Genomic DNA, 20,565 nt, shown 5'->3' on the forward strand with positions numbered 1-20,565 from the left:
AAATGCAAAAACTAGTGAAGAAACAGTCAGAAAAGATGAGGAGGGAAAAATGTCAGTGGCCTCCACCTGTTAAACCATTCCTGTTTTGGGGGTCATCTCATTGTTGCCCTCTAGTGCATCTGTTGTTAATTTCATTAACACCACAGCAGCTGAAGCTGATTAACAACCCCCTCTGCTACTTAACTGACCAGATTAATATCCCATAAGTTTCATTGACTTTATGTTATACTCTGATTAAAAGTGTTCCTTTAATTCTTTTGAGCAGTATATATATATATATATATATATATATATATATATATATATATATATATATATATATATATATATATATATATATATATATATATATATATATATATATAATACTTTTTAAAAACCACGCTTATATTAAGTTAAAAAGTGTACTAAAAAGTAAAAAATAAGTCTCTCATACATCACTCGTACAGTAGAAGGTGGGCACTTTTCATCAATCAATAAAATCTTAGCACAGGGGCTCAGATGGAAGTTTACTAAGCACAATGGGCTTTTCATTTGTGTGAAACTCCTCCACAGTAATCGTTTCCCACAAACCATAGCTCTGCTTCTAGAAACAGCACTCTCTGTAGCTCTCCTGTCACTCTTCCTCTGCTCCTCTGACAAGTTTCATCCTCCTCCTCCTCCCAACTCTGGCTCTCCGATTGAATCAGGGCTGCTCCTTTTATGTAACACCTGGACGCACTTCCAGTATCTTGAAGCTGTGGTTTGGAAGCACACAGAGAACCCAACAGGTCTGAGCTGACAAACTCCAATTTCCAACATGGGGGAACCTAGGGGGACTTCCATCTAGCATCCTGAGGGGTTAGTGTCCTGTTCACACATGGCATCCCTCACACTATTCACAGATGAATCCAAGGCAGAGAAAATGTGTGAAAAAACCTGAGCATGGTAAGTAGATCCCAAATAGAATAGTACACTAACAAGAAATCACATCTGGGGGGTATTTTCCATACGTCGCTTAAATCATCCGAGATCAGATGCATCATCTTGGATGAGTCAATGCCGGTGAGACTCATCTGGGATAAGTTGGTTTTTCAAACGCAGAGGTGTAGTACATTCGTCTCGCTGGATCTAATCATTCGAGATGAATGTGCGCGCCCGCACTGAGTGAAAAGCCCACATATATTGAGTCTAGAAAACACGATCAGCAAGTCTTTGATAGGTTGCAACAAAATGATGAAAGAACGGATGCATTTTTTTTTTCTTCACACAAGCGAAGCAGGACCTTTTACTCGAAAAATGAAGAATTTCAAGATTTAATATGCACAAGGGGTAACACTGCAAAAGCAACCCAAACTAGAAAAGACAGCTGGCAAAAAGTGGCCGACAAATTAAACGCTAAGTAGTGTGCATTGTATGTACTGAATGCAGCGTTTCATTTCCTATGTGTCAGATTAATTATTATTTAATATGTCATAATTCCAGATCAAATGTGAGAACATGGGAACAGGTTAAAGTGAAGTACAAGAATATACTTCAAACTGGTAAATATTGTTATATAATTAAAGAATGGTTGACATAAAGAATCATATATAATATAAAAACATTAATTTTAAAGCTAATAAGATGGCAGACAAGCAAAAAACAGGTAGAGGTCCAGGCGGTCCAGACCTAACCCTTGCAGAAGAGTTGGCTCTCCAGCAAAATGCCCATCGCCCCGTTTCTGAGGGCATTTCAGGGAGAAGCTCCTCCTCCGAACCAGTGGCAGGATGCAGTGGTCACTTCATTTCAGGTAAAGGATGGCCATTGCATATATTTGTCCTCATTGTGTGCCATAGGTATGTTCCATATAGCCCTCTTTATTTGTTAGGTCAGTTGCAGGGAATGTCATATCCCTAGAACCCGTGTCTGACCAACGAGATAGTGACCAAGGTCGAATATTTGATGAAGACACTGTGTCTGATTACTCATCAGGAGGAGAGGTACATTTTCCAAATAATGTTTGATCAAACTCCACTCTGATCAGTCCCATGTGCCCCAATCACATTTGGAAATCCTGGGTAAGGAGAATGTTAGGCTGATCGTGAGATTCTTTATGGAGCTGTGGGTGTTGTTGCCTGTGTACCTGCAATGGCATGAAACGCCTCTTTTATTGTCTGCACACGCAGGTGTCCAGGAAACACTAAGAAAACCCAAAGAAATATTTCAGAGACAAACAGACTTTACGAATTGCCTGGCAAACTGCACTTTTAGATCGATTTTCCGCTTAGCCTACAGTATATAAAAAAGTGCCGCTTGCAAAAAAACTCAAAGCAATGCATACTGTGTGTGTGGTTGTGAGAGCCCGACTTCGCCGAGTTTGACTTCGAATATAAGGCGCTAATACATCTTTGAGGTACAATATTCCCCCTCGGCTAAAGGGGTATCATTCGAAAATAATTTCATCCGCGAACAATAAAGGATCTTGCCGATCGCGCAGAACCCTCTCTGTATGAAATTCTCTTCTTATAATCTGCGTACCGATAGTAATTGGATTCTCATTCGTGAACGGCAAAGCCATGACTGAATGAATTCCACACACGGACACTGATTAAGTGTGGGAGCTAATCCTTGTTTACATAAAACAAACAGAGGATTTGGATGTGCTGCTATGACAACACATCCAGCAAGAGTTTCCGACAGATCCAGGATCAGGCCAAATCGTCAACAATTACATTCGGCTAAACGAGTAATCCACGTACGAAAAATACCCCCCTGTTCTAATCCTGGAAAGCGATTTTCACATAATTTCAGCTTTCTTATGCACAGAAAAAGACACGGCAGGTACACTTTATTAACAAGCTGGTTGTGATAAATAGTTATTGCATAGAAAGATACTTGGATTATTATACCAGGAAATCACAACGGTTCCAAATGTGGCAAGCAATTTTCACATAATCTCAGTCTTTGTATACACAAACGAATTCTAGGCAGGCCGGCTGTACTAATGAACTGTGTGTTTGGTAAGCCTGCTAGTATATCGTGACTTACCAGGACGGGGCGGGGTTTTTTGGGGGGTGGCTGGGGGTTTGTGGTTGGGGAGTACTAAGAGAGGCACAAGAGAAGCAAATTTAACAAAAAAGTACGTTTTTATTCCACAGTAGCAAAAAAAAAAAAAAAATACAGTTGGTGATGCAAATGTGTGCACACAAAAAATAGTAAAGTCAGAAGTCAGAACTATTTTAACTGTGAAAAATATAAATACAAATAGAATGCGTAAACACAACACAGAGGCTGTTACCCTGATGTATACTCGGTCACTTTTAGTTCCGGTAGCGGTATCAGCAGCCATAAAATAAAACTGGATTCTGTTTTGCCCCCTCTTGTCAAAAAAAAAAAATCTCAGGAGCTGTTAATGGTTCACATGAGCCTGAAGCCGCTCCTTAACATCAACCAGATGCTCAGCCACCAGGTACCTCGCACACTTCTTAAATGTGATCGATTAACCAAACTTCCCCAACTTTTGCGGCCACAACTGTACTAAATAAAGGCTTCTCGATTCCCCCGCTCAGCTTGTCTACTCACAGGGAGATACCATTTAGGGGCCTGCTGGGGGAAATCACACACATCGAACAAAAAATCAAAACATCCGACATCAAAACACACATACCTATATATACATACATACCTATATATACCTATCCTGGAGGTGACTAAGACACAAAAGAAAACGTAACCGTACAAGTGCACTATTAATCCAAAATGGACTCCCCTGTTGCTGTCTTTCTGCTTTCCCAGACACCCGCGACTGCGCTTAACTCCGGCACCACCTTTAAAACACCGGCCGGTGAACTTGGAAAACTATGCGCCAGGATCGTAGCTGGAATGAATACCGGAATATTTGAAAAATGAAGAAAGAAACAACCTGCCGGTAAGTCCAAAACCTTGTCAGGTATTGTTTAGTTTTTTTCGCGCTGTTAGCTTCCTGACATATTGCTTATTGCGGCTATCTGTGAGTCTGGCTGTTCAGTATGTGTCTACACTTTACTCTGTTAGTGTCCCGGTGAGGGTACAGCGTCACAGTCACATTTCGATTCTTAATTTTGCAGATATGTTTTCCAAGAAAAGCAGTGTTAGCGGACACAATAAAGAACATAAAGGATAAAACATGGCTCAGAAAACAAACAAACAAAAAAATTAAGTCTGTTTATCATTCCACTGCACAAGAATGGCTTGCAATGAAGTCATTATGAAAGTACTTCTTTTAATTATCATATTTTATTAGAAAATGGCACAATGAATTGCGGTGGGCTGGCGCCCTGCCCAGGGTTTGTTTCCTGCCTTGTGCCCTGTGTTGGAAGGGATTGGCTCCAGCAGACCCCCGTGACCCTGTAGTTAGGATATAGCGGGTCAGATCATTTCATAATGATCTGTGCAAACTTGTCAAATATAATGTACCAAAGACTACTATTTAATATGAATGGGTCTTTCTTAATGGACATTCAGAATAATTGGCTGAAATGTGCGTACCATGATTTCAAACTTTTCAGTGCGTTTTTGCGAGTATTGCCCAAGGGGGTGGTGGCTGGTCCTCAATGCCCCCTTAATATGTCTTGGACCAGAAATGCCCCCTTAGATTTCTTCAGCGCCCATCAGTGGGCAGTACCGACCCCGTTGGGAAGCTTAGATCAAATTCTTCCTCGTGAAGCCTGAAAGCCATTAGGACTGATTGAGATCATTTATGTTGGGGTGAATGCCCAGAGGGGGACTTTGTGGTCTCGTGGCCTTGGAACCCCTGCAGATTTTTTTTTTTCTCCAGCCCCTTTTGTTTTTTCTTTCCTTGTGGCCATCAGACCTTACTTTATACTCTATCTATCTATCTATCTATCTATCTATCTATCTATCTATCTATCTATCTATCTATCTATCTATCTATCTATCTATCTATCTATCTATCTATCTGTGTCTTATATAGTGCCTTTTCTATCTATCTATCTATCTATCTATCTATCTATCTATCTATCTATCTATCTATCTATCTATGTCTTATATAGTGCCTTTTATATCTATCTATCTATCTATCTATCTATCTATCTATCTATCTATCTATCACTTATTTTATTTTTCTTTCTTCATCTTGTAAAGCACTTTCAGCTACGTCATTGGTATGAAAATGTGCTCTGGAAATAAATGTTGTTGCTATTGTTCTTGTTATTTCCTCCATTTGTTTGTGTCAGTTTTCTTCTCCCACTTTTCAAAGATTTGCATTTATTGGGAAATTTGGATACACTAAGTATTTGAGGTTTGGGGGATTGTAATCTTCAGGTATGGTTGCACCCTTCTTCTGAATGACAAGCCTGGACTCTCCACTGCGATAAATTGGATAAGCATGTTCAGAAATAGAATTATTATTTTGGGAAATAAATAGCAGCCGGTAGAAACTGGCAAAGGTACCAAAATCAAAGGTTTTGTATCAAACGAGGAAAACTCAGGCATACATTAGAACTGACATTAATATATCAGACTGCTAGGCTTAAGAGCAAATGACATTTTTGACAATATGCCATAACGTAAGGTGTAAAATAAGATGAAAATATATCAACATGTGACAGATCTTTGGAACAACACGTTCATCCAAAGAGCCAAACCCCTAGTCATAGCTGTTCACACGTTTTTATGGGTACTAGCAGTTAGGATCTGCCCTGTAGTTTGATTTATTTGCAGAACATTTAGCAGAGTTGTAGTGACTCTTTAATGAACTGTTTGGAATGGGATTTGTACATTTAGGAACCCATTAAACAAGAATACTCTGAAAAGCCTAATTTAAAACAAACCCACGCTGTTTGATAACTTTAATAACCAGCAGCAGGTGCTTCATACTGTATGACACTGGACATTCTGGTGTGATTCTGAAGAGAGCGCACTTGTGAGAATCGCTTACCCCACTGAGCACCACAATACAGCTTTTCTCCGGTAGGAGTTTTTCTTGACTTCTATACAAGGCAATTATGAGAGAAACCTTTACCACATTCTGAACGACTATGAGGTTTCCCTCCAGTTTAAATTTTAAATGTCTCTGAAAACTAAACATTTGTGAAAATCGCTTGCCACATTCAGAACAGCAATCTGGCTTCAGTCTCCAGTATGGACTTCTGAGTGTGGCTGACAAGTGACACTTCCAGAGAATTGTTTGCACATTCAGGACAACAGTATGGCTTCTCTCCAATGTGAATTCGTATATTTTTCTGAATACTGCTGTTCTGGGAGAATCTTTTGCCTCATTCAGAACATCCATCCATTATGCAACCTGCTGTATCCTAACTACAGGGTCACGGAGTCTGCTGGAGCCAATCCCAGCTAACACAGGGCACAATGCAGGACACAAACCTTGGGCAGGGTGCCAGACCACCGCAGGGCACACACACACCCAGACACCAAGCACACACTAGGGACAATTTTGGATCGCCAGTGTACCTAACCTGCATGTCTTTAGACTGTGGGGGGAAACCCACGCAGACACGGGGAGAACATGCAAACTCCACGCAGGGAGGACCCGGGAAGTGAACCCAAGTCTCCTAACTGCGAGGCAGCAGCGCTACCCGCTATGCCACCCTCATTCAGAACAACAATGAGGTTTTCATCCAGTGTGAAGCTTTAAATGGCTCTGAAAATTGCCTATTTGTGAAAATCGCTTGCCTCATTCAGAACAGCTATCTGGATTCAGTTTCCAGTATGGATTTCTGTGACACTTTCAATGAAATGTTTACACATTCAGGACAATAAAACTCCAAAGGGCACATTAAACAACTCTAGGAGGGTAAAAGATGTCCAATTAGTGCAACAAAATAAGGATTTAAAATTACAGAATACAAATCCAATGGGGTTACAGCTAAAAAACCACGTATCAGGGATATCGCAGAGCCGAATATACTTCCTTAGAAGGCTGGCGTCCTTCAACATCTGCAATAAGATGCTGCAGATGTTCTAACAGACGGTTGTGGCGGGCGCCCTCTTCTACACGGTGGTGTGCTGGGGAGGCAGCATAAAGAAGAGGGACACCTCACACCTGGAGAAACTGGTGAGGAAGGCAGGCTCTACTGTAGGCACAGAGCTGGACAGTTTGCCATCCGTGGCAGAGCGACGGGCGCTGAGCAGACTCCTGTCAATAATGAAGAATCCACTGAACAGGATCATCTCCAGACAGAGGAGCAGCTTCAGCAACAGACTGCTGTCACCGTCCTGCTCCACTGACAGACTGAGGAGACCCCACACTATGCGACTCTTCAATTCCACCAGGTGTAAACGTTAACATTATACAAAGTAATTGTCTGTTATACCTGCATTGTTTTCACTCTTTAATTTAATATTGTTTTTTATCAGTATGCTGCTGCTAGTAGGTGAATTTCCTCTTGGGATTAATAAAGTATCCTATCTCTATCTATCTATCTATCTATCTATCTATCTATCTATCTATCTATCTATCTATCTATCATATAGTGCCTTTATATCTATCTATCTATCTATCTATCTATCTATCTATCTATCATATAGTGCCTTTCCTATCTATCTATCTATCTATCTATCTATTATATAGTGCCTTTATATCTATCTATCTATCTGTCATATAGTGCCTTACATATCTATCTATCAATCTATGAAAATGTAATGGTATAAACCAAAGAACTGAAACACTAAATGCAGAGTCTCATCTTACATCACATTATACATATTTCTCTATAAACACAATTCTTTTCATATCATTTGTTGGAGGAAGGCTTTGCGATCAGCACTGCTGCCTTACCGATGAAGCAGATCAGGTTCGACTCATTCCTGTACCTGTGCCGAGTTCACATTTTCTCCCTTTGTCCTGGTCAGGAGTTCTCCCACTTTCCAAAGATGGGGATATTTTTAGGTAAATTTGAGACTCGAAATTGTGCATCGGGTAAACTTGTTTTCTTCAGGTATGCTCTTCATGATGTTAACTCTTAAACTGCCACATACTTGCTTTAGGGGGGATTAATGCACCCCTGGATGCTAAATACTATTTTTGCTGCACTTTTTAAGGAAAGGTCACAATTCATCAAGAAAAAGTGAAATTGTAATGGAAAACGTACTTTCTTCATGCAAAGAGCATCACAAGTCCTGCAACACTGATCATTTTACACACTGCCAATGAATTGTAAAAACTATATAAAAAAAAATAACTACTGCAACAATCTCTTATTATATGTAGAAGGTGCAACTGACACCATTGATGAGATTCAGTAAATCACCGAGCCAACTGCGCTTGAACTGGCTGCACACAAAGGCCAACATCGACCCCTGCAGGCCACCAGTCTAGTGCAGCGGCTGAATGCCAGGGAGAGTGAGGCTGATCATTCACTAGGGGGCGCCAGTGGTCATGAGCTGGCTGCTCAACGAATGGATGGTGTGGACTGATCAGCTCCGGCATGCTGGCAAATTGCACTGGAAACCGACTATAGCCAGTTGTGTCGGTTTAATGGTTAAGATAGTCTTGGATTCTTCTTGACTTTAAAGTGGATTGATTGGCTTGTTCATAAAATGGATAGATCTAATGACTGTTTAAAAAAAAATCATAGACCACCTCTTAGAAAATGGTATAGGTAAGAAGCCATTGGTTTTATACTGAAAATACTCTAAAGCCTTATTTGGTTTGGATTTACAGCAGGACATGGTTTTAAAGTAATTATAACTAAAGGAACTTTATCCCCACCAAATTGATCATGCCAGCAAATTTTTATAAATGGTACACGTCTAAGTGAAGATTAGGGAACGTTTGACATCATCTGTATAAAATAACATCAGGTTAAACTTGACATGTCAGTAAAATTCTATCATTTGAGCGATTCAGAGAGAGGGGTTGAGAGTATGCGCTGATAGCACCCACCACACGACGAACCCCTGGATTGGGACCTCAGCACCACACTGAAAGAGTGTGAGTTTTTTTTTTTTTTACAGAGGCTGGGGTACCAACCCCCAAGTTTTTCCCTGCCAGGTGAAGGTCCTACATGCAGGGCTGGATACAGATTAACATCATACCCAGGATGGAACAGTTGCAGGTTAAGGGCCTTACTCAAGGGCCCCATGGAGTAGAGTCACTTTTGGTGTTTACAAGATCTAAAACTGGCAACCTTCAGATTGCTGCCACAGATTCCTAGCCTCAGAGCTGCCACTCCACCCCAGTTAGTCAGACAGGACTAAAATTATGGAGGTCCTCCAGTAATAATAGGCCATCTTCTGGTGTAAAACTAATCCTGTCTAAATATGACATTATATAAGAACATGTAGGCACAGGTTAAATCCTGCTCACAGCAAATTCTGCGTAGATCTTAGAAGGTCTTTTCCTCCCACAGATAACCATAGAGAATTCATTGAGTGGATTAACAGAGAGTGGGACCTTAAAAACTGAATGTAACTTCTGAGAGATTAGGTGAATAAGCATTAATGAGCAGTTTGGGCTGAATGGCCTGTTCTCCTCACAATCCCCCTAATAGGGGAGACAGAAAACTCATACATAAGTCGGAGTTGACATTAATTTATTGGACACTATTAGGATTAAATATAAATGCAATTCGAACGTGTGGAATTGCAACTATAGTGGACAATAACGCATCGCAAATCTTTGGAATAGCACTTCAATCAAACAAGCAAAGCCCCTGATCAAAGTCGACTGCAGTTTTCTAGCTATAGTTGAAATCATTACCTGGACTGTCATTTGATTTATGAGTTGCCATGATAACCTTAATAAACCATACTGAGTCAGAGGTGGATTTTGTACATTTAACAATCAATGAAACAATAAAAAAAAAAAAAAATAGTCAACCCATGTTAAGATTATCTTTATTCAATAGCAGCTGCTCCTTCATACTGTATGCTGTTCTCTCCAGTATGAAGTCGTGTGTGTTTCTGAAGACTACTATTATGGAAGAATCGCTTTCCACATTCCGAACAACAGTACAGCTTCTCTCCAGTATGAATCCTTGTGTGACTCTGAAGACCACTTATTTGTGAAAATTGCTTGCCGCATTCAAAACAGCAGTACGGTTTCTCTCCTGTGTGAATTCGTATATGGCTATGAAGGCTGTTACTGTGAGAGAATCGTTTGCCACATTCAGAACAGCAATACGGCTTCTCTCCAGTGTGAATTCTCATGTGGCTGTTAAGACTGCTGCTGTCTGAGAACCGTTTTCCACATTCAGAACAGCTGTGTGGTTTCTCGCCAGTGTGAATTCTTTTGTGGCTATGAAGGCCACTGCTGTGTGAGAATCGTTTACCACATTCAGGACAACAGTATGGTTTCTCCCCAGTATGAATTCTAATGTGGCTTTGAAGATGACATATTTGTAGGAATCTTTTGCCGCATTCAGAACAGCAATGAGGCTTTTCTCCAGTATGAATTCTTGTATGATTATGAAGACTACTGCTGTGTGAAAATCGTTTGCCACATTCTGAACAACAGTGAGGTTTCTCTCCAGTATGAATTCTGATGTGACTCTGAAGATGGCTAACTTGTAAGAACCGTTTTCCACATTCAGTACAACAAAAAGGTTTCTCTCCACTGTGAATTCTTAAATGGTTATGAAGCCTACTTAAAAGTGAGAAACCTTTCCCACATTCAGAACAGCAAAAAGGCTTTTCTCCCGTGTGAATTTTTGAATGTTTTTGAAGACTGCTATTATGTGAAAATCGCTTGTCACATTCAGAACAACAATATGGCTTCTCTCCAGTGTGAATTCTTAGGTGTTTCTGAAGACTGCTGTTATGGGAGAATCGTTTGCCACATTCAGAGCAACAATGAGGTTTTTCCCCAGTGTGAATTTTTGAGTGGCTCTGAAGACTGCTTATTTGTGAAAATCGCTTGCCACATTCAGAGCAGCAATATGGCTTCTCTCCAGTATGGATCCGTGTGTGCTGCTGAAGAGTGCTACTGTCGGAGAAGCGCTTGCCACATTCGGAACAGCCATAAGGCTTTTCTCCAGTGTGAATTCGTATATGTCTTTGGAGACTGCTACTGTCAGAAAATCGCTTACCACATTCAGAGCAGCAATAAGGTTTTTCTCCAGTGTGGATTCTTGTGTGGCTCTGAAGGCTACTTATCTGCGAGAATCGTTTGCCACATTCTGGACAGGAATGGGGTTTCTCACCAGTGTGAATTCTTTTGTGTTTGTGAAGACTGTCGCTGCGGGAAAAGAGTTTACCACATTCAGAACAGGAATATGGTTTCTGCCTTGTGTGAATCCACTTATGAATTTTGCAGTCAGATTTGTTCTTGAAAGTTTTTCCACACTCTCGGCAGGCATACAGAGTCTCTTGATCTGTATTATGCACTTCTTGTTGATCGGTGCTGATGGCTTCTGGGTGTATGAGTTCAACAGCCGTGAGAGAACTACACTGCAAAGAGACTGCTGTCAAATTCTCTGGTCCTTTTGTTGATTTGTCCGTCTTCTCCTTGTCATGTTTCTGTTGCAGTCTGCCCTGAAGAGATGACTGAGCAAACGAAGATGTTGAGAGGCTGTCATCCTCCCCAAAATCTGCAATAACACAAATAATTTAGTTACAATTTTTATATATTAAAAGGAAACAGGTGGTACACTTGGTGCTGCTGCCTCATGCTGAGGTTTTATTCTTATTCTGTTCAATGTGTGATTTATCCATCCATCCATTATCCAACCCACTACATCCTAACTACAGGGTCACAGGGGTCTGCTGGAGCCAATTCCAGCCAACACAGGGCGCAAGGCAGGAAACAAACCCCGGGCAGGGCGCCAGCCCACCGCAGTGTGTGTTTTATAATAATAATAATTCTTTGCATTTCTATAGCGCTTTTCTCACTACTCATAGCGGTCAGCAATTGCAGGTTAAGGGCCTTGGTCAAGAGTCCATATTAGCATTTACAGGATTCGAACTGGCAACCTTGATTGCCAGTGCAGATCTCTAGCTGCAGAACCACCGCTCCGCCATTTTTGCATTTCATGCTCACTAGGTATTTAAAGCATCTGGATATAGCCCTTAATTGTGCTGTGGACTGTCCTCCATTCTCTGGTTCATGTCTGCCTTGTGGCTGTGTTGTGCTGTAAAAAATAGTCTTTGGACTTATACAGGTGCCGGTCATAAAATTAGAATATCATGACAAAGTTGATTTATTTCAGTAATTCCATAAAAAAAGTGAAACTTGTATATTAGATTCATTCATTACACACAGACTGATGTATTTCAAATGTTTATATCTTTTAATTCTGATGATTATAACTGACAACTAATGAAAGTCCCAAATTCAGTATCTCAGAAAATTAGAATATCAATTAAGACCAATGTAAAAAAAGGATTTTTAGAAATGCTGGCCAACTGAAAGGTCTGAACATGAAAAGTATGAGCCTGTACAGCACTCAATATTTAGTTGGGGCTCCTTTGGCCTGGATTACTGCAGCAATGCGGCGTGGCATGGAGTCGATCAGTCTGTGGCACTGCTCAGGTGTTAGGAGAGCCCATGTTGCTCTGATAGTGGCCTTCAGCTCTTCTGAATTGTTGGGTCTGACGTATTGCATCTTCTTCTTCACAATACCCCATAGATTTTCTATGGGGTTAAGGTCAGGCGAGCTTGCTGGCCAATCAAGAACAGGGATACCATGGTCCTTAATCCAGGTACTGGTAGTTTTGGCACTGTGTGCAGGTGGCCAGGTTGTATTGGACGGGTTTTTCTTTGTAAAAAGCAAAGGTGAAATAAAGAGAATCAGGAGAGCAGATGGGCGTTGGTCGATCAGTGCAAAAACCAGCTTCAAGAAAGAATGTATTGGGAAGATGGCCAAAGGGTTATGCTGACTTGTTTTTTTTTTTTTTTCACTTCAAAGACAGCTCTTATTTTTGTGTGTCTTCTAGTACCAGGCGCTAGTCTCAGGACTAAGTGAAAAACCACACCGCGTCCCGTGGAAGGGTGTGTGTGCTGAAATTAATCACTTCTGTATACACTGCTTGCACGTAGGCCGCTTTTGGGCAAGGACGCTCAATTAGTATATAAGGGAAGGTTCCGCCCTCAGTTTCTTTGGACGCTCAACCGTGGGGAAAGGCGCAACCGCCTGGTATCTGATAAAAGGCACACGGGGTTGATCCTCTGACGAGACTGACATGCGGGCTCCCTCAGTCTACTGGTCTAGGAGATGGCTCTGGGTCTTTTGATGTATGTTACTGTATGTATGTATGTTATTGTAAGTATAAGTTTGTCTCTTTAAGCATAAATATTTATTTCTATAACCCATTCATATGTATTTATATGTTATAATTGAATAAGTAAATTTTATTGAAGTATCGGACCTCTTCTCTCTGATTTTTGCCCAATTATTCCAAAGAACTCCTTGAACCATTTTCCCGAATCAAAACACAGGTCCTGTTGGAAAATGAAATCTGCATCTCCATGAAGTTCGTCAGCAGCAGGAAGCATGAAGTGCTCTAAAACTTCCTAATAGACGGCTGCGTTGCCCTTGGACCTCAGAAAACACAATAGACCAACACCAGCAGATGACATGGCACCCCAAACCATCACTGACTGTGGAAACTTTACACTGGACCTCAAGCAACGTGGATTCTGTGCCTCTCCTCTCTTCCCCCAGACTTTGGGACCCTGATTTCCAAAGGAAATGCAAAATTGACTTTCATCAGAGAACATAACTTTGGACCACTCAGCAGCAGTCCAGTCGAGACCCTTCTGACGCTGTCTCTTGTTCAAGAGTGGCCTGACACAAGGAATGCGACAGCTGAAGCCCATGTCTTGCATACGTCTGTGTGTGGTGGTCCTTGAAGCACTGACTCCAGCTGCAGTCCACTCTTTGTGAATCTCCCCCACAGTTTTGTTTCACAGTCCTCTCCAGGGTACAAGTGGTTATCCCTATTGCTTGTCCACTTTTTTCTACCACATCTTGTCCTTCCCTTCGCCTCTCTGTTAATGTGCTTGGACACAGAGCTCTGTGAACAGCCAGACTCTTTAGCAATGACCTTTTGTGTCTTGCCCTCCTTGTGCGAGGTGTCAATGGTCGTCATCTGGACAACTGTCAAGTCAGCAGTCTTCCCCATGATTGTGTAGCCTACAGAACTCGATCGAGCGACCATTTAAAGGCTTTGGCAGGTGTTTTGAGTTAATGAGCTGATTAGAGTCAGTGTGGCACCAGGTGTCTTCAATATTGAACCTTCTCACAATATTCTAATTTTCCAAGATACTGAATTTGGGACTTTCATTAGTTGTCAGTTATAATCATCAAAATTAAAAGAAACAAACATCTGAAATACATCAGTCTGTGTGTAATGAATGAATCTAATATACAAGTTTCACTTTTTGAATGGATTTGCTGAAATAAATCAACTTTGTCATGATATTCTAATTTTATAACCAGCACCTGTAGATGTCTGTGTCTGGGTTGGTCTTTCACACTTTTAATCCACCTACCTTGGTATCATCTGTGAACTTAACCAGCTTGTTACATTTTTTTCCTATGATAGGCGGAGTGGTGGCTCTGAGGCTAGAGATCTGCACTGGCAGTTGGAAGGTTGCCGGTTCGAATCCCATAAATGCCAAAAGGGACTCTGCTCTGTTGGGCCCTTGAGGAAGGCCCTTAACCTGCAATTGCTGAGCTCTTTGAGTAGTGAGAAAAGCACTATATAAATGCAAATAATTATTATTATTATTATTAAATCATTTCTATATATTTAAAATAGCAGCAGCTTCAGCACTCCCCCTGCTGGACGCCACTCTTAACATCGGCCAGTTCTGATTTGGTTCCTCACACCCTCATCACCCTCAGTTTCCTGTGTCTGAGCCAATTCTGCACCCACCTACGTACATCACCTTGAACTGCCACTTCTTTTAGTTTGATGCCCACCTTCTCATGTGGCACCTCATCAAATGCTTTCTGGTCATCCAGATCAATAATATCATCTGCTCCATTTGTTGCCTCCTCATAGAATTCCAGCATGTTAGTCAGACACGACCTTCCTCTTCTGACCCCAAGCTGACTGTTCAGTTAAACTCCTGTCCTTGCCATGTGCTACTCAATATTATTCTTATCAATTCCTTCCATTAATTTTCCTGTGATGCCCGTTAAGCTTAGTGGCCTGTAGTTGTTTGAATTTGCCTGGTCACCCTTTTTATATAATAAGATAATATCTGCCATTTTCCATTCCTTTGGAATATGCACCAAGGGTTCAAATACAGTTTGTACTCGCTAACCTCCTTAAGAACTTGAGGGTAAATACTATCTGGTCCTGGACTAGCACCTAGCGCAGAGCTGGTTTCTATGGCATGCGTGGTGCTGTTTTGGAGAAGCTGTGGTCTCCCATATGTGACCCTGCATTGGATTAAGCATGTTTGACAAAATTAGGATGATGATATACAGTATATCTGACTTCTTTACAGATTATTTCATGACTTGTTTATTAGTTTGCTTTTGTTTTAATGAATGAGCATAGGTGCACTTTGACCTTTCAAAGCTGTTTGTCTCTCACTCCCTGCTGCACCCATTTTGGTTACAAACCGCTAGGAGTTCATGCAGATGGGGTTATGATGGGCAAAGCCACCGAGACATTGACTGCATTACATTATTCAGTGAACCACTAAACCCACTTATCCAGGGCAGGGGGCACAGCTGGAGCCTGCCCCAGAAAGCAGTGGGCACAAGTAGAAACAATCCATGGTTAGTGAGAGAGTCAGCTCATTGCAAAGTGAACACACGCATGGGCCAGTTTAGCACCGTGAGTTTATCTAACCGCCATGTCCAGGACTGTGGAAGAAAACCCACATGCGAACACACCACACCGGGCACACCTGGGACGCTACCCACCCAACTCCTTACTATGAGGCTGCACCAGCACTACCTCTGTGCCACCATACTGCAAATTCATTGATGACCGACATACTTACATTACATGTGGGCTTCAAACACATTTAACACAGAGTGAGGGCGTTCAAGAAGCAACACCTTCATTTCGATCAGCGTACAAGCTGCAGGAAGACAGTGAAACAACTGACAGTGCTGGAGTGGGGGGCTTCCTAGAAGTGCATAGTGAATCGCCTTCCTGCCATATTCTGCACTGTACATCTTCCATATCAGGGGTCCCCAACTCCAACCCTGGAGGGCTGCAGTGGCTGCAGGTTTTCTTAATGAGTGACCTGTTTTATGTGCTAATTAACTCCTTTTACATTCCTTTTACTTGAACTGCACTTGAGGCCTCGGACCCCTTAATTCAGGGATCTCAAACTCTGGTCCTGGAGGACCACCGTGGCTGCAGGTTTTCATTCTAACCCTTTTCTTAATCAGTGACCTGTTTTATCTGCTAATTAACTCCTTTTACATTCCTTTTAATTGCCCTGCACTTGAGGACTCAGACCCCTTCATTGTTTCTCTTTTCCTTAATTAGCAGCCAAACAATAATCAATCCATCCATCCATCCATTATCCAACCCACTATATCCTAACTACAGGGTCACGGGGGTCTGCTGGAGCCAATCCCTGCCAACACAGGGTGCAAGGCAGGAAATAAATGCCAAACAATAATGAGATACAAAATGAGCCAACACAACCGGTGTCCATACAATACCTGAAAAGAAAGAAAGATGAAGGTCTCTGGAATGCTGATCTGCTCTGATCCCCAAAACATTTTATCACTGCTCTTAGAAAAGAGAACATCAACAATTTCAGAAATGTCTGTGACTACACCATCACAGCAGCGACAAGCCGTGGAATTAAAGAACGGGTTTAATGGATGATGACTCTACGCCTAATGAAGCAACTGGCTGGAGTTTGAGGCCCTGACTTAGCTGGTCTTCTGTTGGCCCACTAACTTCAAGTTTCATTTCTGTTTGGGTGCCATTTAACTCTTTTAGGGCGGATATCGACTTTCGTCGACACAAGGGGTTGAGGGTGGATATCAGGGGCTGAGGGTGAAAGGAAGCTGTCAATGTTGATAAAACTCACCGTTACATTATAGGTAGACCCTCTTTCCTCGGAGGACTGTTAGAACTCGTTGACTTGATGCTGAAGCCCTGCGTGTGCTGCGAGACGTGCAGAGTAAGCAACGTCTAGATTGGCATCGACAACGGGCGATAGAGAGTGAAGCAAATTCACAAAGCAAAATACTCTATACATATTTATTTATTTATTTATTGCACATTATTGCTGAATTGGACTCGGGCTTATTGAACTCCGATTTTGATACAAGTGATCTGGAGATCGAAAACAAAAGTCAACTGATAGTAGTGCTGGACGCGCTCGTGTAGCTGATGGGCCTATGAAAAACATTCGACTACACAGACATCAATCTGTGGGAGACAAGCCAAGAACGACGCAGCCTGCTGGCGGACACTACCGATTAGCAGCCCTTCAACTGCTTCAAGCCGTTATTTCCAGGAAGTGCCCTTCGATTTACGAGTGATGGGTCAAACCTGTATGTGCCTACCGTAGGGGCTCCTGGAACATAAAACAGAGTGACATTGGTCATAAATAAGTATTCTATGCTGCTTTATGCGTGAAAACCACTGAGTTCCAACTGAGGTTTTTGGAAAAATATTCAGCCCTGGGACAAAAGGAAGTAAAAATAATTAGCCCTTAACAGAGTTAAGGAAAGAAATGAAGCCATTCAGGGGAACAAGTCAATTAAAATGACTGCAAAAGGAGTTAATTAGCAGCAGAAACAGGCCACCAATTAAGAAAAGGGTTAGGATGAAAACCTACAGCCACTGCAGTGCTAGAGTTGGGGACCCCTGGTCTATAATATCCAAGCACCACAATTCTCCTTGTATCTAACAAAACAAAACAGAACTGTCTGAATGACGACAAAGCTGCAGGACTCACTCCAGCCACAGCCCTTGACACTCCATACCATCGTAGCACATCTGGATAATACACAACTCTTAGGACAGAGTTCTTGTTGACGGATTACACATCTGCATTTACTTGCTGTGGAGAGGATGAGCAGCTTTAAATGTTAGGTTAGGTTATATATATATCTATATATATCTCTCTATATATATATCTATATATATATACATATATATATATACACACACACATATATATATACATATATACACACACATATATATATATATATATATACACATATATATATATATATATACACACATATACACACATATATATATATATATACACACATATATATATATATATATATACACATATATATATATATACACATATATATATATATACACATATATATATATACACATATATACACAGAGATATATATACATACATACAGTGGTGTGAAAAACTATTTGTCCCCTTCCTGATTTCTTATTCTTTTTTATATATATATATTAGCGCCTTGATGTGTGGAGTACAAGTCACAGGAAGTTCTGCTCAAGCTTTATAACACACTGGTGAGGCCTCATCTGCAGTCTTGGGTGCAAAAAGGACATAGCAGCACAAGAAAAGGTCCAGAGAAGAGCGACTAGGCTGATTCGGGGCTACAGGGGATGAGTTATGAAGAAAAACTGTAAAGGCTCAGCTCTTTTAATCTAAGAAAATGGTGATTAAGACGAGACCTGACTGAAGTGTTTAGAATTAGGAAGGGAATTAGTCCAGTGGGTCGAGACAGCGACTTTAAAATGAGTTCACAAAAACACCGGGACACAGTTGGAAATTTGTGAAGGGGAAATTTCACACAAACATCAGGAAGCGTTTCTGAACACTGAGAACAACAGCCACTTGGAATAAGCGACCGTCTAGTGTAGTAGACAGTCGGGCTTTACTAAGGTGAAAACAAGTTTAGAAAATTGATGGATGGATTTTTCCCAACTGTTCGGTTGAGACGTAAATCAAAGAATTTCAACAATCTTGACAATATGTTTGATGTGACTGTAAGGAGAGGAATGAGAGCAGGTCCCAGTTTGGATGCTTTAGCACGTTTTAGGAATCCAATTTCAGAGTGCATGTCTGTGAACATTACCACCCAAAAGTGAATCATTCAATCCAAATTCAATTTGACACCGTCATTGGCAATGGAAAATTCTGGAAGTCTATCGAGTGTGAGTACAATTGCTCCAATGGATATTGCTATACATACACAAGTGCATATACTATTGATGTGTGTGTATGTGTGTGCAGTACATACAGATATTCACATACAGGAGAAGTACTGTTGTGGAGTCAGAATGTTTCCTTTTCACAGTTTCAAAGAATTTGCACAACCCTGAGCACAATCTGACCTCCATCAGAGTCCCATCCACCTGTGTGTCAGTCTGTTGCGAGTCCACGACGTCTTAAAACAATAAAACACGTCAAACCATTCGAATGAACCTCTCCACAGCTATTAACATCCAGGAAATTACAAAAGCTTTTCAATTTTGAGCAAAATTATTCCTGTAAACTTTATCACACAGATTTAATGATTTGACCCTTAAATGCAACACAAATGAGAAAAATGACGCTTTTTAAAAAGATACCATTCTTCAGTGTCAGTAAATATAATCCAATATTGGCCTGCAATGTAGTATTTCAAAGGCTTAATTCACAGCTTTATGTAGGGAAACGTTTACATTTTGCTTCAATTTACTGTTTAGGCCAGCTAATGCTAGTCGTCGTGCACCAGAGCACCTGGTCTCTAATTAAAATCAGTCAAACGTTTGTTGAGTTCTCATTTCCACTTCCTAAAAACATCAAGTAAATCACTATTAGGGTCTGCATGAGTTTCCAGTTTGACTTTCTCCTGCAATGAATTTAATCCCATTACTTACTTATTTTGACGTTCCGAGATGGCTGCTGCTCTTCTGCATCTCTCTCATCTCCTTCAGTAATTTTCTCTTCAAATACAGATATGTTAGTATTCACTTCCACAGAATTCTGCTGGGTAGCCAGTTGACCAGCATTAGTGACCCAAGGCTGTAATCCACAGTGAGATTCTTCACTGATCTCACTCCCATTTTCGTGGTTTTGCCATTGAAGACTGGTTGAGAAATCTTCAACTTTAATGTCGACAATCTCCCCCTCAGATGACTCTTCCTCCTCATCCTCCTCCTCTTTAAAAGCAGAAACTCTTCCCGCACGGTCCTCCAGCTTCACACACAAATCTAGAGGGGCTCCCCACTCACAGTCCTCTTGTTTAATGCGGGCTAGTCTTTGATCTACGACACCATCTGTGGTTAGGGCCATGTTCTGTGTGAGACGCTTCTCTTCCTGGATTCCTTTCTCACATGGACAGTCCTGTCCTGGAGGCCATTAGACACCTCAGCGTATGGCCATGTGAACTGGCAAGGAGGCACCTTTTTCCCCTGTCAAAATAAAAGTGATAGAATTACTTCATAAAGTCACCAAAAGGACTTGATGTCTTGCTGATTGACATTAACCAAGGAACGTATGGAAACGTTTCAAAATGCATAGCTTTTTTTTTTCCACTTTGAATCATTTCATACTGGCAGCACAGGTTTGATTAGGGTGGTCCAAATGTAGATCTGGAGGACAGATGTGACCTAAATTAAAACCACCATTTTAAAGGAAGGAGGTCTGTGAAGTACTGATGTGAAACACGTGAATTACAGCAAAACCAACAGAGATACCAGTGAATGAGAAGACATTAATGG

General features: G+C 41.2%; 1 protein-coding gene across 1 annotated transcript in view; it reads right to left on the reverse strand.

The window, feature by feature from the left end:
• Nucleotides 1–9,802: 9,802 nt before the first annotated feature.
• The window catches only part of LOC120528889 (zinc finger protein 850-like), a 61,355-nt gene continuing 50,592 nt past the window's right edge, over nt 9,803–20,565 (reverse strand). The window contains 2 exon segments of the mRNA XM_039752966.1: nt 9,803–11,510; nt 19,723–20,205. Of these exon segments, the coding sequence (XP_039608900.1) occupies nt 9,820–11,510; nt 19,723–20,205 (2,174 nt within the window). The 3' untranslated portion in view covers nt 9,803–9,819.

Source organism: Polypterus senegalus, chromosome 4 (genome assembly GCF_016835505.1).
Source record: "Polypterus senegalus isolate Bchr_013 chromosome 4, ASM1683550v1, whole genome shotgun sequence".
NCBI classification, from domain to species: domain Eukaryota; kingdom Metazoa; phylum Chordata; class Cladistia; order Polypteriformes; family Polypteridae; genus Polypterus; species Polypterus senegalus.